At 37.7% G+C, this 27,579-nt stretch overlaps 3 protein-coding genes across 3 annotated transcripts in view; 1 reads left to right on the top strand and 2 right to left on the bottom strand.

The window, feature by feature from the left end:
• Window positions 1-10,610, top strand: part of LOC135218689 (transmembrane protein 184C-like) — a gene marked incomplete in the record, with an annotated part of 17,174 nt that extends 6,564 nt beyond the window's left edge. The window contains 1 exon segment of the mRNA XM_064255139.1: window positions 4,800-10,610. Within this exon segment, the coding sequence (XP_064111209.1) occupies window positions 4,800-4,838 (39 nt within the window).
• Window positions 10,611-11,590: 980 nt separating this feature from the next.
• On the bottom strand, window positions 11,591-19,037 carry LOC135218697 (acyl-CoA-binding protein-like). Its single transcript, XM_064255149.1, has 3 exons — window positions 18,883-19,037; window positions 16,533-16,647; window positions 11,591-11,934 (listed from the first exon to the last, which is right to left on the bottom strand). Exons 1-3 carry the CDS (start codon window positions 18,895-18,897, stop codon window positions 11,801-11,803), a joined length of 264 nt encoding a protein of 87 aa, XP_064111219.1. The 5' UTR covers window positions 18,898-19,037; the 3' UTR covers window positions 11,591-11,800.
• Window positions 19,038-22,137: 3,100 nt separating this feature from the next.
• Window positions 22,138-26,130, bottom strand: LOC135218680 (mucin-5AC-like). The gene is made up of 3 exons (XM_064255132.1): window positions 25,437-26,130; window positions 24,151-24,336; window positions 22,138-22,704 (listed from the first exon to the last, which is right to left on the bottom strand). Exons 1-3 carry the CDS (start codon window positions 26,104-26,106, stop codon window positions 22,520-22,522), a joined length of 1,041 nt encoding a protein of 346 aa, XP_064111202.1. The 5' UTR covers window positions 26,107-26,130; the 3' UTR covers window positions 22,138-22,519.
• Window positions 26,131-27,579: the final 1,449 nt, after the last annotated feature.

Raw genomic sequence — 27,579 nt, 5'->3', positions numbered from 1 at the left:
TAAAGGCACAGATGTTCTGGCACATAACCTTAAAGAACTAGAAGGAAGCGCCAGCCTGGCGCAAAGCGTCAGAAGCGCCAGCCTGGCGCAAATTGCGCCGGAAGCGCCAGCCTGGCGCAATGCGCCAGAAGCACCATCCAAGATATTTTCTCGTTTTAGCGAGTTATTAACCTAAGAGTCCAGTAGTGGTTGGTTTGGTGTTTGCTTCTCACCTTGGTGGTCGCGGGTTCGATTCTCGGCCATTCCATTGAGGAGTGAGAGATGTGGATTTCTGGTATAGAAGTTCACTCTCGACATGGTTCGGAAGTCACGTAAAAACACCATACTAACAAACAAACAAACCAGTAGCCTCTCGGGGGCTCGGTAATGGCAAGATTCGTTCCTGATTTCGTTACCCATTTAATCGGAAAGGGGTCGCTTACAAGGAATGATGAAATTATTTATTTTAATCACTTAGGCCAATTCCACGACTCTCTCATATCGCAAAGAGCATCGAGAATCTCTTTTTTCGCCCCTGTTCGCGTTAACAAAAGAGAACCTATTTGGGAACAGACACGGAACGTAACGATCCTTAAGAGGTTCGATGCAAGATTTTGCATGTCTAACATTTATTGAAAAGAGTTTTGAGAACCTGCGGAAAGTCTTTTTCATAGATCTCTTCGCAAGGTAGAGGACGAACAGGCTTCCTATAGACTGCTTCCTTTTCCTCGAACCAAGAGAGGTAGCAATATACGACATCTTTAATTTAAAGAAGGGGAATAAACTTTAGTCTTTTTTCCCCTAGTTATAAATTCTTAACAGATATTAAGATAAATGGGCGTCAAAGGAAGAGAGGATGAATGCCTCATTTTGGCCTTAGAGAGGTGGGATTCACAGAAGTCACGTTCTTCTCACAGCATGTTTTGTAAGGCTTTTCCAAGAGTATCTGGATATTCTATCAGAATCTATTATAAATAGACCTGAAAAACCTCTCCACTCTGAGTCTGTCCGCGTGCAGACTGACCAGAAGTGGACATGAATGAGAGGATTTTTCAAGGTAAATGACAATAGTCATGGCTAAGACATAGAATTGCTGCAGATCGTGCTAGATGGAATGAGGAAACTGTCCTCTTCCGATACCTCTGTGAACCACATAGCGAGGTTCTTTCTTCACTTTCAGAGGGAAGAATCACCTAGGTATATATCTGCTATCAAAGAACGCAGTAAAAGGCTATACTCTGTCTCTACAAGGGGAATTAGAGATAACAGAGGATTAAGATCTTCGGGATCTTATACGATACCGCAATACGACAAGAGTAGGATATCATGTACTTCGATTGGGATCTTTTTGTGGCCACAGATTCCGTGTTCCGACAAAATGGAACTGCTCCTCATCAAACTTCTTTGAGAAAGTTTATGAAGGAATTCTTTGTTTCTCTTAGCCCTAAACGACCAAGAAGACAAGTGAATTTTTTGTGCATTGGAATCTCTTATCAGATTCAATGGAGACTCGGCAATGAGTTCTTGCCAGCATAGTATGTCTGGCAAAAGAACTAAAACCCTCTATTCCTGACGCAACACTTTCAGATAGAAGTTTCGTTGCCCAGACAGGGTACTTACTTTTTCATCTACAGAAGAAGAGATGGTTTAAACGTTTGCCTACAGAGTCTTCGGGGTGCGATGAGGGCTCGAAATGCTTCCCAGAAGGTATTCAGAAGGATACAATAAGAGCTAGAAATCAGGGTTCCGCCCAATTTCAGCTCGGAGTCTCCTTCGACTTCCTGACTCCTTCCCTTCCTTCGGGCAAGGATAGGGAAGATTCTGCAACGAGGAACCTCATCAACATGTAAGAAGAGATCTCGTTAGCAAAGGAAGTACTCACGAAGGATCCTCCTCGGAGGAAGACTCTTCTCTCTCGTATTGTTAGATATCCTGTCGTCTACTGGATGTAGCTGACTACAATCACCTCCCCTTACCAGGGGCCAAAAGCTCAAAGGGGAAGAATTTCTTCCACCCTTCTCCAGTCTCCTGATAGACTATGTGGTTGTTCAGGACTCTCGGACAATGTAGCGCCAGCCAGGCGCCAAATGTCAATACAGGCGAAAAACGCCAGAGGCGGACAGTTCCAAGGAACTCCTGTCATGGTCGGATACTGAGAAGGAGCGGGCCTCCAACCTGGCGCATTTGAGGCAAACAAATCGGAGAGATATAAGAGTGACAGATGTGGACATCGCCAGACAGCCTAGAGACTCTTCCAAGCTCGAAGCTCCAGCAAGTGTGGAGGAGCCAAGCCAGGCGCGAGGCGCCAGCCAGGCTCTAGGAGCCAGCCAGGCTCTAGAAGCCAGCCAGGCGCCATCCAGGTGCCAGGCTCCTTCAAGGCTAGGCTCCAGTCAGGATTGAGGATCCATCCAGGCGCAAGGCTCCTATCAGTAAAGAGAAACCTAAAGCTCTGTCATGTAAGAGGGCTAGTCCCCATTGATATGATACAGGTAAGGCTCTGCCATGTAAGTGGGTCAGCCCCCAATGGCACGATCCGAGAAGGCTCTGTCGTGTAAGCGGGCTAGCCCCCATTGACATGATCCAGAAGGGTTTGTCAGTCATAGGTCCCTACCTCGCTGAAACTCTTGAGGCATGCAGACTCATAGACAGTAATCATGAAGTCTTCTGCCAGGCTCCAGGCGCAAGGCGCCAGCCAGACGCAAGGCTCCAGCCAGGCGCGAGGCGCTAGCCAGGAGGGAGGAGCCAATCAGGCACCAGCCAGGCGCGAGGCTCCAGCCAGGCTCTAGGTGCCATTCAGGCGCAAGGCTCCAGCCCGGCGCGAGGCGCTAGACAGTTACTAGGCGCCTGCCAGGCACGAAGCGCTAGCCAGGCTCCAGGCAGAAGAGATCTATATCAAAGAATGCCCTGGCCTTCTTTGAGACAATGTGATCTCCTAAGCACTTGACAAGTGCATTGATGATTCCTTCAAACAGCTGAGAATGAAAAGCGCACGAAGTGCAAGCTTTTCCGAATTCTTGTTCTTTCCTTAACAATATGTCATAAGGACATATTAGCTGTCACATATGGGAGATGCAACTCTGTGTTGACTTCCCATATCCGAAGGATGTCAAGATAACCTACGAGAGATCCTTCTCTCTTGGTTGATACGTGTCTGCGGATACATTGCTGGGATAGGGAGCCGATACTGATCCTTAACTTGTGAGTTAAATTTTATTTAACGTCGTGTTTTTTTCTTTGGGTTGTTTGAAAGGAGTTTGGGGATAACTCTTTTCAACTTAAGCACTAACCCTCGTGTTAGGATCAGGTGATCGGGATCGGTGTTGTGCTCGTTAATTATGCCAGTAGGCATAGGCATATTGTCATGTAAGAGGCTCTGTCGAGTAGATGGATAAGACCCCATCAACAGACCCACAAGAACTCTTAGCCATAGGTCACATCCTCGCTGAGGCTCTTGAGGCGAAGCAGATTCCTAGGCATTAGCCATGGAATCTTCCGCCTGAACAAGTAGGAAACCAAGGTTTTTATTTATTTATTACCTACAAAACGTATGTTGTTTACCTGTCTATTCAGTAAATAGTTGTCTCTTACCCACCACCAAGGGTGTCAATCAGCTAAGTATATATCTGCCGGGGAAGTTGCATGTACAAAAATGATATTGTTAGAATACAATAAAGTTTTGTACATACTTACCCGGCAGATATATACGATGAATGGCCCACCCAGCCTCCCCTCAGGAGACAGGTGGAAGAGAAAATCTGGTTCTAGAACGGGAATGGTTCCTATTCCTGCCACCCAGCGGCAGGGTGGTAGATCACCTGACCTACCTGCAGCGTGTGCCGCGAAATTCGAATTTCTGTCGGACGTCAGAGACATAAGCTAAGTATATATCTGCCGGGTAAGTATGTACAAAACTTTATTGTATTCTAACAATATCATTTTGATAGTTCACATCACCGACTGTAGATTTTAACATCAAGTGGGTCTCTTGTCTTCTTCCTCAGACTTTTAAAATCATCCTTTGCTTCCTGGTTATTCAAACAATTCTCTGTCTTTCTAAATCTCTCCTCCACTAGAATTTGCAAACACCATCAAAACTAGTTTTGACTGTACCTCCCTGTGCATTAGACCTGACTGCCACATTTTTTTTTTATCATTCCTCCACCCTTAACATCATTTCACCAAGGACACTAGCAATCGTATTTCAAAAACACTTAAATCATGAGGTTTAAAAAAATCATTAAAAGGGATTACTCTTATTCAAGTTCAGGTTGGTGTAATTCAAGGCTTAGCTGCTTTTATTCTTTACAAGAGTGTCATCTCTCTGCCAAGTTGAATCCACTGGTACCATTTGCCATCTCTTACAATACTGGAGGCAAGGCAGTCAAATAAACTTCTCACCTGTTGACCTCATTCCATTGATACAAACTTATTGTATTACTACAGTATAATTGTGGCAGGGAAGATGGAGGGGAGTGAAAACTGGAGGACTCTTGAAAACCAGAGTAGTTTACCTCCTGTCTCAGTAAATTTGAATGCTTAAATTTGGAAAAAAAATATTGCAAGATACATGTCCATAAATGTTTAAGACATGATAAAACAATTAGATATTGCATTTAGGTCTGTGTAGTGCATTCAGCTGTAGCAGTTTAAAAACTGCATAATTCTCTCTCAAACATTTATACTAAAGATACTGATATTTGATGATAAAGGAGTCATTTAGCGCATTGCGTACAATGGTGCCAATTAGCAACTGTAACAAAAATATCCCTTGTTTGCCTCACCTGATTGATATTGAGTACTAATTGTTATTGATTTTGCAGGGTGAAGGAACAGAACCTGAGGACATAAAAGCCATATGACATCCGAGTGCCCCTCGTCCCGGCACAGTCGTTTAGGTGTGGCGAGGGAATATAATGTCTTAATTTATGGCCAAGTCATCATTCTTTTATTCCTTGTGTTCAAGTTAAAAACACTACAAAGTGTTTGGAGGCGATATATTTTTGTTTTACTTGCTTTCTTTCCTAGTAATTTAAGTGTTAAATTGATCAAGAAAGTTCACTTTTCAAGCAGTCTGCTATAATTTTGTCTTTCATAAAGTAATATTATGCAAATTATTATTTTAGTTGATTTGCGCAGGAATGGTATTAATTTGAAATTTATTTTCTAGTGAGAATTTTGACGTCAAGTGTTACTGACATTTTATTCCTCAATATTTAATCTTAAGTGCTCACACAGAGTTATACTTATTTTATATAGGCATAATGATTAGCTTTAAATGAATTAGGGTATTCTTAGTGCGATAATGTACAGGAAATATTAGTTTTCTTCTTTTTGTTTTGGATTATTGGCCTCTTTCTATATGTAGACTCCTATACGTATATTTGTTTGTCATCACTCATGATAGTTTACAGATAAACAAAAATGTCAAGATATATCTTTCTGTGATGTAGATTTGGTAATTACTAGTAGATCTTGATATTTTGTTTTGTGTACTGTGGAGGTATCCTTAATTACTTGAAAAAATAAGTGCTTAAGGCAAATGAAGTTTAAAAACAACACGTGTTAGCTTTCAAGATCAGTTAATTAGTACTGAGCTTGACAAAATATCAAATATTTTGTCAGACTAGTGTACAACTCTCTTTGGCTTCCATTAATTAACGGTACCCCTAATTCATATCCAGTATTTTGAAATTAGTACAGTACTTTTAAGTAGTTTTGCATTTAATATTTAGTTCATCCTGGTAGTTTTTATAAGAATTTCCAGTGGTTACGTTGCTTCAGTTGGAAACCTTTTTATATTATCAGATGTTGGGTTTAGTGGTCACATGTAGTCTTAGGTAACCATTACGTATTGTGTTTCATGTTTAAAAAAGTAGTTACAAAGAATTTGTAAGTTTTGAATATGGAATTAGAGTATTTAAATTCTACCTTCATCAGTGAATAACTAATGTGAATTTCAGTAGCTGTGAAAATAATCAGTTAAATTCATGAGATATCAAAACCCACAATTCCGTACGATAAAGCAGTGTAGGCACAAAAAAGAAATATAAGTTTTGGAAATGTCCAACTCAGGGTGATATGAAAAATAGATTTCAGTTTCAAATACATATAGTTTTTCATCTGCCTGTAGTGTGTGTCACTGGGGCAAAGTTACTTTACTGCTGTACTGTACTTAACCAAGAATTGGTTTTGAGTCATGTCAGACAAGGGATTGAAAGCTACTGTATTATTCTAACATTAAAATTTTGGATGACTGGAACCTTTTAGCTAAAAGTAAGAGTCATATTTACGATGCATGCAACATGTTTAGCTAATAAATTCCCTAACAGAACCAAAGAATACTGGGCAGTAGAAGTCGTAGTGCCATGTTTTACTATCTGTAGTTTCTAGATTTGCACAAGCACTCAAAATTTAATTGTGCCTTCTTTTTATTACTCTGGAACTGAACTGTATTTCATCCTTTTATATTCTTGAATATTGTGTAACGTTAGTGAAGCACCTAACTTATAGTTAGTAACAGTATTCACTCATAGGATAGGTCAGTGGTGTCAGCAGTGATAAAGAAATTCAATTTTTTATGGGGTCAGTTTTAGACGTAAATCAGGATCAGACAGTGTTGATCCCTTCATAGTGCATATGCATGCAGGATTACTGTGTCATTATTCTGGTGTCAGTGTCATTCACCCGTCTAGTGCTCGTTTGTATATACATAAGATTCACTGTTATGTATAAATATCTTTATATGAAAAGTAAATAGATTATGAGTTAATTCTATTTCATTGCTATTTGTTTTAGAACACTTATTCCACAGAGTATAGCACTGATATTCAGTCCCAAAGTCCAATAGGGCAGTTACCACTTACAGTGTGCTGTGTGGCAAACTGTAGATGGTATTAAATTATCTTTGCAGCAGACCTTTACCCAGCTGCATTGCTCTCGTCTTATACTGTTAATCTTGTCCCTTTAATCTTTCATACTTGCCTGTCCAACCTCTTCAACTTGACCTTGCTTCAGTTTTCACCTGTTATTTAGGGAAAATTCTTTGGGGAGAACCCTAGTGTCTATAAATATGACCTTATGGTCTCATTAAACTAATTTATTGTAATAGTGATAGTAGTACCATAGTTATAAAGGAAAAATTGACCAAGTCTTGGGGTATCTATGTTTTTGTCAGGGATAGGTTCAAGAAAGTGATGGTATCATGTGGGCAGGCATAGATTTTTTCTTTGTATAGAAATATCTATAGGCCAGTAATCAATGCATTTCATTGTTTTTAACACATCTATATTTTTAAAGTTATCTGATAGTTCTAGGTATGCTGGGAAATAAAACTCACATGAATGTGACACAAAAAGTTAAAAAAATTACAATTTTAGTACAAAATTTTCGAAACTTCCCCAGTTTTTTTATATATTTTTATTAAAATGATTATCTTAAAAAACGGTTACAGTTTAAAAATTAATTTTATTTGAAAAACACTGCTCCAGCCATGCTTTCAAAGCAAAATCTTAGGTAATGAGTGGAATAAGTGCCTCTTAATGATAGGGAGATTTGGAAGCTATGAACTGGAATAAAATTGTTTCTGTAACCATGCTAGCCTAAAAAAAAAAAGTAGTTTGTCCTCTTTAACCTTGAACATTCACTTAAACTAATCTCTTGACATTTTCTCCCAGAAAAAGATAATTGGTCTCTGGCTTATTGGTTAACAAAAAATGTCTTCAATGATAACTCTTAGCACATGAAATGGAATACATTTTAAAAATGTGTGAGTTAATGCCCAAATTTCATGGTGGTATATCTCTAACAACAACAGATATATGACTCGATAAAAATCTAGAAGTAGGCTTACAGAGGGAAGGAGTGAAGCCATAATTAGTAGTGTTTTCTGACAGAACTTTATGCCAGACTATCAGATACCTTGGATATGTTAAAGGTTGCAACCAGTTATTCTCCTTAGTCCTATATAGAAGATGAACTGAAATCAGTGAAATGGGAAAGGTCACCGGTAGGTCATGTATTGTGACAGCCTTGCTGATGATCTGCCAGGAGAGTCTTTTGTTCTCTCCCTTAATGGGATTTAATTTGGCATATCCGTGCCCTTACTTTTCTGTCTTTTGTAAGGTGGCTTCACTCTTTCAGTAACTGTTGAAAAGAGTTGAAGGAGTCTGTTCCTCCTCTGCTCTGTAATGTGTAACATCAACCAGGCCTCGTTATCAGTTTTTGATATTTCAGTTTGGAGGGTTTTTTTTTTGTCATAATTTTTTTTTTTCATTTCCTTCTGTTACCGTGTTCTTATTTTCCAAGTTTTTGTTCTTTTGCTATTAGTCAAGGGTAAATGCTGAGTATCACTTTTGTATATCTTTAGTTGAATAATACTTGATAGGTAATAGTCATCTATCATCCTATGCTGCTTAACTATGAGTTGTAACATGTGTTTACCTCTTTTAAGATTGAAATGCTGGCCTTAGGCTGAAAGTTACGTGAAGCTTTGGTATGGGACTGTGAGAGATGGATTAATTACATTTTCATATGAAATATGGGTAAAATAGAATCCTTATTTTCAGCGTTTTTCAAGTGGCTTACATTTCACGTTGAATGTAACCCTCCAAAGATAAAACCTTTTTAGTTGTAAATGTCTTGTCACCAATCTAGGTAGAAGAATCAGGTTCTTAATCCCAATCAGAATTAGGCAAAATGGTAGTTATATTGCAGGTAAGACTTTCCCTCCCCCACTCATAGCCTTGTATGGAATTGGAGTCATAAGAAATGTGAGATGGTTCACAGAGCTTTTATGGCAAAGCTATCTTGGCACCCTAGACACTGGGAGGCTATAGAGAAGTGAACAGCCTGACTTACCATAAATTGTTTTATGCTGACCATCAGAGGTTGGTTAGAAATGACATTGTGAAGGTACGATAACATGAGATTGCCCCAAGAATTCATTGGAATAAAAAAAAAAAAAAAAACGGTTCAATTCATTGTCCACGATCCAGTAATATCCGACCATTTCCCGTTTCTTGTAAGATTCTGAAGAAACCTTTGCTAGGAAGTTTGAATTTAGGTTCGAGCTTGCCACGTCTACTTAGATTGGCAGTGAGGCATTTGTAGGTGGTAGTTTTCCATCTGTAAGCTTGAGAAGTTATATGAATATTTTGTTAAAGGTTTGAAGTTCTAAAGTTTAAGATTCCACTGTATTGATTATATTTTTTGTGAATGTAGTGCCTCATTTTTTTGTGATACTGGATGTAAGTTTGGTAACAAGATATCAAATGTTAACTCATAGGGAAAATGAACATGAGTTCACTCAAAAATAAAACAGACAACTTCTAAAGAGTAATAATAGTTTCTTTCCATTCCAATAGTACATTAAAATGTCTTCTCTTGTTACAGTAGTTTAGTATTGAAAATGTTGGCTACTGATATGCATTTCAGTCCGTATAATAATGAGAGAACAGTACCGTCAGTTGATGAAAGTTCTTAAAAGTGGATCATATCTTGTGTGTAAGTAGTGTACAGATTAAGAAAACTGCATTCTGTCCCAGGTACTCTATCCAGTAGTAGTTCCAGGACTCTCACTGTGTCTAAATCAATTACAATTGTTTTACAACCCAGATTCCTTGTACTAGTATTGCATAAGATAGTAAACTTTCAGAGGTTTACTCCTTCAACATTAGTTCTCTTTCAGCCATAAAATGTTTATTACATGTAGGATTACTTCATTTTATCTTGATTAGTATCCTTGTCACTAGCAATTGTCTTGATTGAAGTGTAGATTTTGCAGTACTGTCTGAAATTTAGTTTGCCTGATTATCACCCGTAGGTTTTTGCCTAATAATATATGACAAACCCACTACATACTCTGTACATAATGTATACAGTAGTACATTAATATATTAACCATACCTTTCATAATAATTCTTCCTTAATAATTAAGCTTCCAAGCTTCCTCTGGATTGCCTTTTCTTGTCTGCTTCACCTCTTCCTGTTTTCAGGTCAGGAGAAGATTGGTGACATAACTACCTTCATCAGCAGCCTACAAATGAAATTCTAGTTTCTATTAAGAATAAATGCTTTAAACTTAATTTACAGGCAAAGCTGCAGATTTACTAAAGCTTTGGAATGTGGGAGGTTAGAGGCCTGGAAACCCTTTCGCATGAGTTGATACTGGATGCCTGGTATTTCTGACAATTATGCAGGTGTCAGTATACTAAAAAAATTTTTATGTTAAAGTTATTGCTTTTTATGTCCCAATTCATGGAAAACTTCAAACCCCCTACTATTCACTGTAATTTTGTATAATTACAAATACATCAAAACACTAAAGAATAGTATTTAGTTTACTGAAGAATGATTGTTTTGTATATAAGACCAATTATGAGTACACATACGTATAAATAATATATACAGTACATATTTAGTATTGCATATTTCACCAGATTTGCCATTTCTTAATTTTACCTTTTGAGCTGCCAAATCAACAAATTACTTTTACAGTACATTTATGTTTTTAGGTTTACTTCCAACATTGTGAAATTGGTTTACATGTTCAAAGGTGCTCCTTTGAGTCTACATCTGTGACCGATATTTTTTTTGTGCCAAATAAAAGCCGGTGAAATATAAGAAATACCTCACGATTTGTTTAATATCCAACCCATCATTGTGCTTTTGATAGCAGCACAATAATTGTGTTCATATGTATTATACTCTCATATTGTAGTTTATATCTGGAAATCTTATAGGAGAAAAATGTGTTATGAGCAAATTTTTTTTTACCTCCGCTGTTAAAATTAATTTTATTAATAACATAATTTATTGGTCTTATTCAAATAATTGCCCTTTTCAGAGGTTAACAGGTAATTCAGTGGATGGCTATGGTTGAGCATTCTTTGTTCAAGCATGAAGCAAATTGAAGCTTTTGATTTGAGCTGTATACACGCTGACCAGTGCTTAGTAAGGCTAGCTGTGTATTTGAATAAAATTCTACATGTAGATTACAAAAGCTGTTGCCTAGAAGCATGGAGAGGCATACAAACGCTGAATCAGATTTATTTTCAAGAATCTTCTGCAACCCAGACCTCTTGCTTCCAGTGATAACTGCATGTTTAAACATTGGAAGCTGCTGTTTTTAATGGTTGCACCTTATGCTTTGCTGGTGCATTTAATGTTCTGCTGTTTAGTAGTATGTATTCTGGTGTCAAGTGGAGATTACTCTGGTATACTGTCAAAGAAAGTTAGGATTGGTAAAACAAGATAGTGGGTGGATGCCCCACACCCACTGCTACCTGCCATCAACTGACTACCTTATTACCAACCTTCAACAAGTGGATCAGCTGGCATCAAAGGCACATCCACACAAAACATTGGTATCTTTGTACTCAAGTTCGGTTTGTATCAGTCTAAACTTGAAAAGTGGAACTTTCCTAAAAGTTATCTGTTCGAAGGCAGGAAGAAACTACTTTAATATAAATTAGCCATCTGTTTGGTATAACAACTTGGATAAAGAATTAAGGGTGTTTAACACACTCCAACCACCAGCACAGTTTCTTGAAAGAAAAACAAATCAACAAACCATGAGAGAGGGCTTATAGGAAAACTGTAAAACAAGGCTCAATACATCTAAAGAAGTACTTTCACTATTATATTTTGCAAGTATCAAAATACAACTGTTTCCAAAGAATTTATAAAATGAAGATAGTTCTTAATTATCTTGTCAACACCTAATTTACTCAAACAAAAAAAATTTAAAAGTATTGCATTGAAAAATCACAGAAAATATCTTTGATCATTTTTACATTCAAAGATATGTGACAAAATTTCCAGGTTAGTTGTAGGTGGCAATAAGTTGGTCAGCCTTGTTGATGTAAGCCTCCATAGCAGCATCCTTTGTCATTCCCTTCTTGCCATTCCAAGCGTCCCACTTTGCTTTTCCTTTGAAATCCATCATACCAGGTCGCTCTGAAACAAGGTCAAAAATGGGAAAAAATTCTGTATTTTGCTTTGTACAATTAATATGCAGTATCTTGCTGCGCAAAGAACAGCCTACATCAAAATAATGGGATTCCATGAGCATTTCCTGCCAAAATATATAACAAACTAATTGCTAGTTTGTCCAGGTACTTAAAGACTAGTCAGGTGCCACCCGATATATAGTTGCTAGTTCGTCCAGCCACTTAAAAGACTAGTCAGGTGTCGCCCCGATATAGTTACTAATACATAAGTAAAACCTTCAATCAATAAAAAAAAAAAAATAAGGGAAAGGGATGCACATTAATAATTTTGCATTTGGACAAATTCAAAACATTTAGCCAAGTCTGTGTGTATCATTGGAGCAACATCACAAAGAGTACTAAGAAAAACTACTTTTATACCGATTGCATGGATGGAAGTAAAAAAAATTTCATATCTAAAACACAATGTTTTGAACCTAAGCAAACTGAATCAAGCTATGACAAGTTTCACCACCTGCCTCTAAGCTAAAATATCGAAGTAAAAAACATTGAATTACACGGCAAAGAAAACTAAATTTGCTTGTCCCTTATCTAGGCTTTGATTGTAACCCTTGAAGTGCTAAAAGTACCATTTTTCCACACAATTGAATACCTCATCGATATACTACTTGCTGCTATTGTGATAAAACTTGTTTCAATAAGACCGCTTGAGCCAAAAGTGATAAGAAACTACTTCAAAGCAATGATCCACCCAATATACACAACCTTGAATTTTTATCTGTAAAACCTCCAAATTAAGTTGATTCACTTTCTTGACCACTACGTTATCAGATAACGAATAATCTCATGTTAATGGCTCCCAAGTCCTTGACTTCCACATGACTCACAACCTGGTTACTCAAGAAAGAGCAAGTGTACACTGCGTTGTGAGGTTTGTACAAATATACAGAATGCTTGGAAAATTCAGCTTAAGGAACTGATGAAGTACTGTCTTCAGAAGACTGGGTTAAGCAATTTTTCAGACAAATCTGTTAGGCAATACTGACTACTAGTGAAATATAAAATTCTTTCTAAAATAACTAGTCTATTGCATCCAAATAACTTACTGGCCACTTGAAAAATAAAAGTCAATACAATTTTCTACGGTATGACCTAGCATGTGAATGCCCATTGGGATCCACATACACGTCTTACAAATTTACAACAACATACTACAAAGTTACCTTTTAACTATCATTAACAGTCAATGAATGCTACCAACTGGTAATGGTAGATATTCCTACATAAGATGAATGCTAATGTACTTCAGAGGAACATATCAATTTGATAAATAATTAAAAAGAAAATGCATTCTTTACCCAAGATAGAATTGCTATTTATTCACATTAGGTTTACAGGTCGAAAAACCTGAACAAGTCACTTACAATTTGCTCAAGGGCTTAAAATACAAAAGCTGACTAAAATATTAACAAACTAACAATTTTCCACCAAAATTAGCACTACGTAAAATAAGTTCCAATAAAACAGCAAAATATCTGTATATATGAAAATCATATACTGTTTAACTTTTGTTAGACAATTTTCCACTTACAAGGTCAACCATCAGCTTTGGGTCCCACAGAGATGAAAGGAACATTCGTTGGTGGCAAGATCTCAATGACTCTGGTCACTTTGATCGCTGACCCTAGATAAGTCACAGAATTTCCCCTCAACGGAAATCGTTGGTGGGCGCGTTCCAAATGGAGGGGTAAAAAAAGGTTTCCCAAAAACCGAATGGACTTTACTATATAATTTTTTTGTGTAACCTGTACTAGATTTTTGTTTCACTCGTGACTTGTACATTGAAAGTTTTTTCTTTTTAACTTTAATTTTTTATTTTCCTTTTTGTTTCTTTTGCGTTTCTCAGATGTACCTTACAGCGAGAGGTCACAAAATACAGAGAACTTGACAGTTAATTATGACTTAGTCTTTTGGGGGTATTTGACATTATGATATGGAGATTTGATTAGTAAGGTTAAAGGCATAATGCCTATGCCATAGCCTGGGAATAATTTAAGGATATTTTCTCTTCAGATAAGATCTCATTAATCCTGTTAAAAATATAACTATCTGATTAATCCTGTTAAAAATATAACTAGCACAAACTTTCATCAATATAGTCAAATAGAAAAAAAAAAAAAAATGATGAGTAAAGGCAAAGATAACCCACTCCACTAATACAGATTTCCATCAGTCACGATGCATTATATCTCCGCTCATACTTGACACTAATATCCACTCATGTAGCAGTCTGAGATAAAAGTTATCTGGCCAGTTACAAACTAAGCAAGAAGGTAAAAAGAGATGACATCACCATACTCCACTAATTCTCTGGCGATATAATTTTAAAATTTATAGTTTTATCTGATGCCAATATCATTTACGTGAAAATTTTTAAGAGCTGCTGTTATTAATTTAAAAATGTACATTAAGACATCCTCTTCCAGGATCTTACTAATGTACAGTACTTGTCATTTCTATCGCATTCTTCCGAGGATCAATTTCTATCACTTCCCATGCTGGAGCATTCAAGCAGCAAATGCCTCAACTCAACTGGCCCTAAAAAAGCTTGACACAATTGCTGGTAATCACCAGCCATCAAAGACTAATGATATGGATATGCCCTATTCATCATAGTGCTGTTTCCCCATCTAAATGTCCATCCTTCGAAGAGCAATAATAACTGTTCTCACTTGTAATAAAGGTTCACCTTTTCAATGCCTCTTAATGCAGTACAAATTGATCAACTCAACTGATAGTGTAAAAATCAGCACTCTAAAGGAAGCATTTTTGTGGTTGGTAATTCAACTGCCACTTCCTTTGGTATCTTTGCAATCTACCTATTCAACTGAAAACATGAAAGATGAAAACTTAATACTCGATTACAGGGATGCATTCTAAACTTACTTATCGTGCTATATTCTTCTGGGCCTGTGAACCAAATTTAACTTATGGTAAAATGTTTTTTGCAGTGTCATTTATATTCATAAATAACATCGTATCCTAACTTCATTGCACATAGCACAAGTGTCACATAATGCCCGGCCAAAATGTTTTTTGCAGTGTCATTTATATTCATAAATAACATCGTATCCTAACTTAATTGCACATAGCACAAGTGTCACATACTGCCCGGCCAGGCTGGACCCCTTCACTTCTTACTAAAACAATTGGCAACGGTACTTTAAGGGATACATTCTAAGTCCCTTAAGAATGTGTGTGCCAATATAATAATGAATATATGACTAAATACTGACTATCTGAAAATTTATTCCCTCCTTTATTCATACTATCTGACAAGTCAAATTCAAGTAGCCATTATTGGACAGAACTCTACATCTACCAAGTCAAGACTGGACCTTCATTACCTGCGCTGCACTAAAAAAGCTAATAGATAACATTACAAATCCAAATGGTTTTGCTATAAGATATCCAAACAAACCACCCATGTGAACTAACAGCACCAAAAAATATTGAGTGTAAACTGATCAACTGCCTCCTGATGTAAGTTTGCAAACCAGTTTCCTGACAAACAGTATTTAGGTTATTTCTTGAACAACATTTGAATATCTCAGTAGACATTACCCAACATAAAAAGTACCTTGCCTGACCAATAAGCTAAACCACATGCAAGTGAAAATAGAGCGAAGTGAAAATAGATAGATTTGGAAATACAGAAAAGTTGAAAATAGAAAATAAAGTTGTGTAGACAAAAAGGGATAATAGGGAACCACAGGAATTCAAGATGGGGAAATTCAAACACTGGCTGATGCATCTTAATTCCACACGAGGACAAATACCTCCTTAGCTGGTGAGGCTTCACCACCTGGACCCCCCTACCTAGTGTAACCTAGGGCACCATAAAATACTAACTTGTGTTGTCACACAACTACTATTTTGTTGTCCTCTTTTTGTCTCTATTTAATGTAGCCTGACCTTAAAATTAGCCTGTTCTGTTAGTTCCCAAAAGTGGTTCCCCATCACTGGTACAAGCATAATTGTAAACAAAATCTTCATATAAATATAAAATTATGCATAAAAAACTATCAAAATATCACTATTACACATTTAAGATCACTAATTTCTCAGTAATCATTTTCCAAACCTAACCAAATCCTGTCCAAGCAGTCTTCACCAAATCAGAACATTCCAGAAACCCTGGTCCACGCCACATTTACCATTAGTTATAACCCAAATGGTTGACAATGTTCCGAGTCTTGAATACATTTTTTCCAGTTATAAGTGGGGCATTTTAAGATTTAAAAAAATTATACTACGGCAATGACTAAATAGAGCTAGATGGTTTAATATTCCACTGTGTAACTCACAAGAGTACCAGACTCATAAGTCTTTAAATTAACTAAGGCAAACACTCAACCAGCAAAGAACTGTCCACCATTTGTGCTTAAGAAAACCATCCCTGTTTTCTATCCATGGCACTGATGTCCCTATCAAACTTGGACCCATTACAATACTGCTAGGCAAAAAAATTATTCAAACTTGGTATTTTTGTGCAAAGCTGCTATGTAGAACTACACCTACAAGCAGAATATGAGCCATGCTTACCCGTGTTGCAATCTCCTACAGTTCCCTGCTTGAAGAGTGCATAAATTTCTAGCAGCTCCTCATCATTAGGTTTCTTGGAGAGGTTCTTGACCTTCTCAGCAGCCTCATTGAATCTCTGTGCAAGAAAGAAATTAAGTCATCATTCAAATTTAATCTTTACACAAAACTGCTACAATTCTATTTTATGTAATTTAGACAAGAGTACAAAAATCCCCCATGAAATTGAGCAATATATAATGTAAACTACAATTTCGATGAACCTTCTGGGTAAGGGAGAGCCCAGCAACTTTCCTCTTAAGACTTGTCTATCGACCTTAAAGATGTCATAAGACTGAGAACTACATCTTAAGTTATTATTCCAGCCACACACTATCACAAACATGTTTCAATATGCTGAGGCAAGACCCATTAATAAAAAATCAGATCTAAATATCCACATTGTATAAACTTCATAAATAGAATTATAATTGGCCCTCTATAGTCAGTGCCATTTTAACAAACCAGGGTGAAAGGATTATTGTACAAACTTATGGGTACTTTAAGCAAGTACTGTTATAAAATGCCAAACTCTAATTTTAATATTTTGTATATATAAAGCAGAACCTTTTATCTAGGAGCATTCCTAAGCATGAGCTGGTAAGACTGCTATTGATCTTGGCAACATGGTAACTAAGTGGTGATTTTGGGGTATTTGCAGGGAAAAATACAATTAAGTACAGGGGTACACCCAGAACTGAATGATACCCTATCAGGACAGGGGGAAGGGCACTGTAGGCATTTCCTAATTGTTTCAGCTGTCTGTAAGTCATTTAGGCCGTATGCACCCTTCTAGGTTCAGCAACTTCCAGTTTATGTACAAAATGGGCACTGTGTTTAGTAGGTACCAGCCCCTGGGGATATACGCAAAACTTACAATAATGATGGTAAATACCACAAACATAAGCTAACTTCTTGCATTGTTTAGGACGCTTGCCAGTTCGAATGTTACAGCTTAAATGACTTCTGGCGGAAACGACCAGGACCCCTATAAGCTGCCTTTAACCTCTTACCAAGGCTACGAATTATACAAGTACTGTAGCTGGCTTACATGGATCCATTCGGCAGTTCTGCAGAAAAGGCCTGCCGGATAGTCTTTAGTACCACCCCCTTGAGGACGAACGTCAAAAACAAACTAGATGTTAATTCTCTTCAATTAGGTATACTATCACCTGCACTGCATTATATACACCCTCGTCTACTATACAGTTCACTAAAAGAATTTTATTACTAAATTATATATCCATGTAGAGCTTTTCTGGAGAATAACCATAGCCCTACATCCGAATATGCATTCCATAGCCAAACATTAACCATTTCCAAAGAAATACTGAACGCGGAGTTATTACCTAGATCTGCCCCATTAGGTTACTTAAGTACTTTAACAAATACCAAAGGGGTTATTCATCGATATACCATAAAAAGAGTATCTCAGATATTTTTTTTGTTTATATAGATTTTTGGCATTATGCCAAGCACTGGGGCAGCTAAGGCCATTCAGCGCTGAAACGGAAATCGAGAGTAAAAGGTTTGAGAGCAGCTAGGGGCCAAAGGGGTGCTGCAAAGACCCTTAAGTAATGCCTACATTGCATTGAATGAGGTGCACTGATCTCAGAGAGAGAGAGAGAGAGAGAGAGAGAGAGAGAGAGAGAGAGAGAGAGAGAGAGAGAGAGAGAGAGAGAGAGAGAGAGAGAGAGCAGTAGGCTCAAGGTTAGCCAGTCCTGCTTGATACCCTCTGGCCAAAGGCAAAAAGGTTAACAAATACCCAGGGTACGTTATAGCTAATGCCCAGACCAGGTTACCTTCGCCTCAGGCTAGCCTTGGCCCTAGGCTACGCATGTCAACCGGGCTGTTGCTCATTAAGTGGCTCTTAATGGCGTAATGATTATAAATTGGAAAGTTAATTAGTGTTAAAATGAGTAATTAAGATACAATATAAGACATATTTCGAAATGCCATTCGACTGCCTGGAGGTCAAACACATTTGGGGCTTCGCAGACACGCCGGTAAAACGGGTCGTAAGCATCTACGGTTTTAACGACGAATATTAAGCCCTGGCTATTGATTTAACGGTTAATAAACGCGATATAAGGTAAGCATTTAAATTCCGAGTATCCCAGACATTAATAGGAAAAGATTTTGACGAGACCGGTGGTCGCCGGGCGAGACAAAAATGCCCCTCCCCTCTATGGTGTAAGACGACCATTTGCCGCCCCGAAAATTATCGATCCGAGAGGAAAATCTTGGTAAAACGAATCAAATTTCATATCAATACGATATAAACACTTAAAACTGTCAATTCACACAAGGTCACCTCTTCTAAGGACATGATTTCCAACAGCCGAAGGCGTCGACGAAGTGCAGAACGGAGTTTGGGCCAACCTTTCACTCAGAGACGACGGAGTCTACTGAACAGAATGACGCCGGGCGATCTGACTAAAGCCAGTATTGTGGAGGGTGACAACCGTGACGTCACGGTCGCTACCCACCAGGCCACCACACAAAGGTCAAACAAAATGGTTTCTCAGCGACCAGGAATTTTTTTTTTTCTCTCTTATGCCGAGAGATGACTTGCAGCTTTTTTCTTATTATTTTATTATTATTATTATTATTATTATTTTGTCCCTTCCGCTTTGGTTTTTGATCCGTGAAATTTGTCTCTCACCAGACAAAGGACAACACAAAATGGTTTCTCAGCGACCAAGAATTCTTTTTGCGTTTCTGTCTTATGTCGAGAGATGACTGGCACCTTTTTTATTGCTGGATTTCGACGCTTGTGCTTTCCGCTTTAGTTTGGTTTAATTTCATTTTTATTTCAGCCACTGATCCATAGGAATATCAAGACTCGAATCATTACGTAAATTCTAACCCAGGCATCTTAATATTTAATTAATATGGCTGACTCCAGTCGTACACACTTCGTCGTCACATAACATGTGTACTATTTAGATATACTTGATTAGGTTATAAAATTAGCAGCTCTGTTACATAACGCTCTTAGGTAATCTTGGATTCGAATAATTTTACACAGGCTCTTTCTTTATATTCAGCTCTTATTTATTTTTTAGTATATAAACGGAAAATTTCCGAAGCATCTCCGACTAAACAAGAATTGTAGGTTTACATATGCGGAAGAAAGACATGCTATATATATTATGTATATATATAATATATATATATATATATATATATATATATATATATATACATATATATATATATATATATTTATATATAGATATATATATATATATATATATAAATAGAGAGAGAGAGAGAGAGAGAGAGAGAGAGAGAGAGAGAGAGAGAGAGAGAGAGAGAGAGATTCTTCCATAACTTGATGAGGAAGAAGAAGAAGTAGTAGTAGTAGAAGAAGAAGAAGAAGGAGAGAGAGAGAGAGAGAGTATATTTTACAGCTGAATAGTAGTATTTTATTTTCTGCAAAACGTTCAGAAGAAAGCCAGGGAACATTATGACTCAAATGTCTTTGTAGTACTATGTAGTATGGCTTCTGGCAAGAACCTTGAGCATGAATACTCATCTGATCCTATTTTTTCTTTTTATCCCTGACAAGTACTCTTAGGTATCTAGATATTTGAGGTAGACACAAACAATAAGTTCAAAGAAGATTAGGGAAAAGAAATACATTCAAACTGCATTGTAAGACCGTTTAGGTAGAGGTAGTACTATACTAGTTGCTATAGTACATTTTATTAAGAAACCTATCCTCCCACAGGTATACTAGTCATATTTTCGTAATTAATCAGGCTGTTTCCAAGGATACTTCGCCTAACACACGTCGAAAGGAGCATTTTCTTCTGTAGAGGCTATTGGTGTGAAGCATATGTTGCTCTTTGCAAATTAGCACTTTAAGTTGCAAGTTTTCTTCAGTCTAGTGTACAGAAAACCGCCTAAAAGCTTTTACGTAACAGTTACCATTTCAAAGGCTCTGCAGTAGTACCAGATTAGAGTTATACCCGAGCGTGAGGGAATCAATCTTTCCGTTTTCTCTCTCATTATTTATTTAGTTACCCGTCAGGAATGTGGTTGGTGGCCTAGCTGTCATTCCCAGCCCCACGGTCTATAGGTATTATATTCCTAGACCGTGTGCCCATACCAGCTAACTGTCTCTAGACGTATGTAATTGTTACTGAGAATAGATTATAATGCTCCTGCTTCAGGTCTTAACGAGCTATTCATGAAGGAAGGATAAATGAATTAAGAAATGGGGAAATTAAGGCGTATTTAAGCTTTTGTCCTTGCTTCGTTCTCGCCGTATGGATTTTCCGAAGCTCCGTCTGCTGTCGCATTATCGTGTTATTCCTTCGCTCATATCTTTTGTTTAGCTTTATTCCTGCGAAGGTTTTCCGCTTTTTCTGATCCTTTTTTGGAGGGGCCTACCTCTTTTTTCCGGCGTATAAAAACTTATTTTTTAAATATCATACGAAGGCAAGATGACTTAGAGAGAGAGAGAGAGAGAGAGAGAGAGAGAGAGAGAGAGAGAGAGAGAGAGAGAGAGAGAGAGAATGTTTAGTCATCCCTTTAAAGCCGATTTGGCAGAAAAAAAATCCTATATTCACGTGCAAAGAGATTGATTCACCAAGTCACACAGAATCTACTCGGTTATTTCTAATTGATCGTTACGTAAGACACCATTTTTGAGTTCATAGTATTTTCGCAAACTGAGAAATATCTTCGGAATATCGGCGTAGTCTCGAAAAGGTTCATTGTTCGGTGGAAATGTCTATGATGATCAGTATATAGTTACATTTTTTGTTTCGTCCGTGGACCTTACTTTGCAATCGGAGCCGATATACTTTAACAAACTTTTATATTTACCTTCGTGTTGTTTCGTAGAATGGTGAAACTTTTTTCTTACGCAAAACAGTATTCCTGAGGTATCATCATTAAGAATTTATCCGTTGTGTTTCACGGAACCAAAGAAAATTCACTGGATATAATCTGAAAAGGTATTCCAGTCCCGATCAATGAAGTATAACTTGTTCAGCAGAAAACATAAGCCTAACATTAGGCTAACAGTAACGCTAAAAAAATAGTTCCTGGCATTCTATTACTCACTGATTTTGCTTCCAGGAATTAAACATCGATACAGGCTATAGTGTTATTCTGTTTGATATTACTTCAGTTCGCGTATGTCGTGTTTATGGATTCAAATGAACACTGGAAATAGAATTCGACGGTTTGGACTACGCTTGTGAAACCCGGAAGTACTCCGGTAGACAATATCCAATTTTGTTATATTTACATATATCTTAAGCATGTATATATATATCTATATATATATATATATATATATATATATATATATAAATTTTTTTCCCCTGCATGTAAGATTTGTGGGTTGGTATATATATAGGCTTTTAATCCAACATATAACAGAAAGTTGCTTTCCCAATACAGTGTTTAAAGTTACAAAATTCAAATATGTTGAATTACACCGTCTTTCATAAAATTGTCTAATTAGCCACTTCCAAAAAAATTTCTTAAGAGCATAAAACCAATAGAAATAAACGAAGAACGTTTTTTTTAGTAGACTTTATTTTTCTTTGTTTGTTTTTTGCTGAAGGAGCAAACCTTGAAAACGTATTTAATCTTGTGGTCGATCTGGAGCAATGCCAGTCATTCTGAGAAGTCACAATTAAAAAAAAAAAAAAAATTCAGCTTTAAGTATGGATAACCCCACAGCCTTACTAAAAACATAGCTGATACCAACATCAATTGCAGTAGGCCTAGTAGTTGTTGCTGTAGTTACAGTGGAAACTACGTCAACAAAGAATTAAAACCAAAGATCATTTCTGTGTGATAAGCATTGCCATAAAAAAATTCCGAGGGGCTGTTGGAACCAAATTACACAAGTGTATTCTGTAGACCATATAGAACCAAGGTCTGAAATTCTTTATAGTATCCCCAATGGGACTGTCTTGGAAATCTTACGACTGGCACAAGTAAGGAGACGGATCATTGCAGACAAAGTCAGCCAGATAGTAGTCCATTTCCCTGTTCATATAACCACAGTATTCGAGAGGCCCGTTGGGTTCCGAAAAGCTCCATTCGTTGTCTGACACAGGGCGCGAAGTTAGCGTCCAATTTCTGCTCTTGACTCCGATCCAGACATCTGCCAAGAAGAAGAAATGTTAGACCTGTCAGTCTGTTTGACAATATTAAAAATAAATAAATAATAATAACGCTGTTTCTCATCATCATAACAGCAGATATAGGAAAAGCTGTTTTGAAGGAGGTAGTAACGGACAAAATTTTAAAGCCTTGTAAAGACGGCGAAGCCCAAAAAGGAATAAAAGTTAAGATTGCCAATGAAGCTGAAAATAATATAGAAACTAAAATGATGACTAAACACAGGTTCAGACAGAAACGCACGAATGAATTAGGCTCAAAAGAGGCAGTAATAATATCGAAAGCCAAAATATTCTGGAACTAAAACGCAACTTTATTGATCAAAGCCTAAGGTGAATGAACTGGACACCCTAACCATGGAAGTAGCAAGCTTTTAAATAATGGAAATGAAAATCAATACCGCCAGTGTAGGTTATAGCTGACGAGGTTGAACTTTCCGTAGGTATACCTACCAACTCCTTACGCCTAATCAAGCTGACCTTTGAAGAGAGCACCAAGGAACCAGGAACCTTATATATACATAGAAGACTGAGTCTTCGGTATTATTTTCAGATCATTAGACTCCCAGGCCTCAATAAAAGATGTTAAATGAAGGTGTGGAGTGTCTCACGGGTAAATTTTCTGATACATATACGTTTGTATTTTCCCATTGAACTTAGCTTGTATGGGACTAGCGTTTATATAGTGTTGTCAAAATAGACACGTTGTTCGGGTTTGTGAGAACGAAGCCTAACAAATATAGACTAGTGTTTAGTTTTACACAACCACAAACAAAAATCAGTTCACTATTCAATTCTCCATTTGGTGTTAAATGCTTCAAGAAGCTATGCTTATGTGACATGAACCTTAGCTGTAGGTAAAATTCTTTCCGACTCTCCAGAAAACAAGACAAAATTGAGATAATGGAGACGCTTCGTGTAGACAAGGCTTATGAGGAATCACTAAGGTACAACTTGTGCATAGATTTCGGTGGCAATCTTTTCTTTATAAAGCTAAAAAAAAAAAAGTTCAGTTAAACACCTACAACGCCTGATCCATATAAGATAAAGGGTTGGAACTTTTGCAAGGAAATAGACTCAGGCTGCAATAATAACTTATAATCCTTAATGTGAAGTATATAACCGTTAGTTGTATGTATAGGACTACTTTAGAAAGTTCATAAGTGCAATTATCATATGAGCATTAGTCTAACGTAATGAAATTTTCTCTTAATGTGCTGTTACTTCACACTGTGGCATTCTCCAGAAAATAAAAATAAATAAAACTTTTTTTCTGAAGAAATGCCACAAATAACAGCACACCAAGACCATCCCAGTCACTGGTGTGATATAAATCAGTTGCTCTCAGTCGTAACTGAGCCGTTATCAGTTCATGATTTAAAATAACAATAAATCCTGTTACGTTCCTGAGACTCAAGACAAACACTCACACCTAGGATAGCCGTTGGATCTGACGTAAGAGACTAGATCTAGAAACTGCTGTTCTGTCTCCGCATTGTACAGGTGTCCTCCCAAGTCCTCGCATCCAACCTTAGCATCGTACCAGGTGGCCATGACGTCCACGAGATAAATACACCCGAGTTGATTCACGTTGGTGCACAGGCCCTCTATTGTACCTGTTCAAGAAAGTGTGAGCAGGTTAGGTTAATCTTGTCATGAAGTCACTGGTTAATCTTGTCATGGATAGTCACTGGTTAATCTTGTCATGGATAGTCACTGGTTAATCTTGTCATGGATAGTCACTGTTTAATCTTGTCATGAATATGCACCGGTCAATTTTAGTCATGAATATCACTGATTAATCTCGTCATTAATATTCATCTTGCTGAAATGTTTAATTTTCTTGTGTGGTTTTGCATTTCTGAGAGAGAGAGAGAGAGAGAGAGAGAGAGAGAGAGAGAGAGAGAGAGAGAGAGAGAGAGAGAGAGAGAGCCTAATTATCAGCAAAAAAAAATAGGAAGTGATTATTTGCCCGACGGTCGGGCAAACAAGCAAACCATTTTCTTATTTTCCCGACCGTGACGTCATCAGAAATCTGGGAACGAGGTCGTATGAAACCGACGCCATGATAAAAATGGATTCGAGAAGTGATGGACGTGTATTTTATGTGGGTCAAAAATTCAAAGATTATGACGAATTCGTGAGAGAAAAAGAAAAACTAGATCATCAAACATGTGCCAAGTATGTTATACGTGACTGCAGAACAATCGGCAAGGCAAACAAAACTGTAGTTAACCCTCAGAACCACTACAAGAATGAGTTTCAGATACAGCCGTGCCAGTTTTCAGTGCAAACATGGCGGAGAGCAACAGCACTACCAGCACGGGTAAAAGACATAACCAAAGGTATTATGACATCCTATTATATATATATTTATATAAATTAAACGCGAAAATGTCTCGATAAAAAATAGTTTAAAAAAAACGGAACTGATCTCAATTCGAAAATCAGTTGCAGAAAGAAATATAATCGTGAGGTGGACCCCTATACATGTTTTGTGACGCCTCAAAACAGGTGTTAAGGTTTTATTATATTTTTTCAATAGATATATATGTGAGATATATAGGTCAGTCATAAAACTATTAATTGTCAGCAAGTTCTAATATTTTCGGCTTCATTTTCCACCGAAATCAACCGGAAAAATATTACATGGAGAAGTTGGACTGCATGGCTACCGCGCTTCCATACAAAAGATGATGAAGTTCGTGGGTCATACCTGCTGTAGCGGATGTTGTCGTCAGAGCTGTAGTTGTAGTTGATGTTGTAGATGTTGTAGGAGTCGTAGTGGATGTTGTCACCGTGGTAGTGGTTGTTGATGTGTCTGGTATTGCTGTTGTAAATGTGGTAGTAGTAATAGTTGATTCTGTAGTGGTCTCTGGCAACGTTGTTGTTGTAGACGTAGTTAATGTTGTTGTAGTCGAGGCAGTTGTTGAAGAGGATGTAGATGCTTGAGTGGATGTTGTTTCTATAACAGCCGAAGAGGATATGGGGCTGGTGACTGCAGAGGTAGCGGTCGAAAAGATGGTGGACGAGGAATCCGAATCAGGAAAAGAAGAAGAATTCCCGATAGGATTCATAGGAATCTTGGTCATGCAGTGGACTATTATATCGGTGCCTGAATGGTCTGTAAACGGCAAAACATCCATATCGTACAGAGAACACGTTTCGTTCACGTAGCACCACAGGTTGAAGTTGGCCATCTTCGTCGCCTTCATGGCGCAGGAAAGTTCGTTGCCAACTGGGAGGTCGAGGATGGAATTGAAGAGAGAAGATGCGCCAACCATCGCTGGGTACCAGACAACGGTGGAGGCGCCGGAAGTCGGTCGAGATGAAATGGCCACCGTAATGCACCATAGAACAAGTCTAGGTGATGGAGTCCCTCCCATTTTCGTCTCGTTACTGAAAGAAGAGTCTAGTGCAATTCATTATATGTATTTTTGTGGAAAAAGGCGCAAGATATTTGTGCAAAAAACTTACAAAGTAAGAGCCCGAGAACACGCTTTTGGAAATCTCACTGTGAGGAGAAACTGATTATGCAAATCAGTAACAATTGCCGTAAATAATACGAAATAAGACTAAAATAACAAATAGTAGGCAATTCATTTTTGATAAGTAATATTGCTCTTTAGTACATCTCTCGTTAGTTTCTTGAAAAGGGAAAAAAAGGAGACATTGATAGTAACCTACGCTCACTTCTACGTGACAGAATGCAGATAAGCAGAAAGCAATATTATACGACCTTCTTCTTGAAATGACTGCAAGTAACTGACACCTCAACAACTACGAGTCAACACTAAAGAAGGGCAGACGTAGTCAATACAAACACAGGACAGCATTCATTGATGACTGATTACCAGTGCTATGTCTGAGCACAAAGTCCATCGAATACCTTTTCCAGCTTGTCAATTGGCTGACTTCGAAAAATTGTATAGATCTGAGAAATTCAGGCAACGGGAGCCGCGTGAATAATGGAGTAACATAATGTATCAGCCGTTTATCAGTGGATGGTTCCTATCTCACAAAACTAGACTATATTGAAATGAACCATGATTATCAATGTAGGGTAAAATTGAAACAATACTCTAGTGGACGCTCCAACAAGAGCTCTGAAGAATGTGACATTTATCCCACCATTTCTGTTGGCATAGGGAACATCAGAATTGATGGTGATACCGAGTAACAAAATATGCATTCATTGAGACTGAAGCTAACTTTGCTCGGCGAGTTATGATTTTGGCGCATGGTAAACGATCAGGTTTTGCTGAAGTTAAGCTGAATTAATAATTTACTGAGCATTTCTAGATATCTGTGAAGGTTATCAGCAACTTAACTTCGCCTTTGGGATGCAAATAATCGCACAAAGGCTTGCATTACCTGCAAATTTTGCTCCCTCGGTCCACAGGGTCAGCAATCGTGCCTTTAAAGGCAAAAAACGAAACGGGTCCTAGAAACCTATCCAGTGGAACACCAGCTGTGATAGGTCTAGACTCTAGTCTAGGCTCACAACATTACCATCAAATAGTACTGCTTTGCTGTCAGTCACTCATAAACAAACACCTTGTCATTGAATATGCCTATTCAGTACCTTTTTTTTTTTTTTCATTGAATATGCCTATTCAGTACCTGTTTATTTTTTTTTTTTTAAAGAGGAACAAGCTCCTAAAAAAAAGAGGAACAAGCTCCTTCACCAGCAAGGTGTATCAGACCAGCTGAGGATCAGGGCCACTGTAGCCTCTGACAGGACAGAAGGCCAGAACAATTTTGGAATCCTCTTCTGCTTTCCTGACAAGTCCTTTGGCCTATGACTAGACAATTAGGACTCTCAACAATCAGTGTTTAATCTGCCACAGGACAGTGAA

Source organism: Macrobrachium nipponense, chromosome 19 (genome assembly GCF_015104395.2).
Source record: "Macrobrachium nipponense isolate FS-2020 chromosome 19, ASM1510439v2, whole genome shotgun sequence".
NCBI classification, from domain to species: Eukaryota; Metazoa; Arthropoda; class Malacostraca; order Decapoda; family Palaemonidae; genus Macrobrachium; species Macrobrachium nipponense.
Note: the sequence above shows the minus strand (reverse complement) of the source record. Positions and strands in the feature narration are given on the sequence as shown.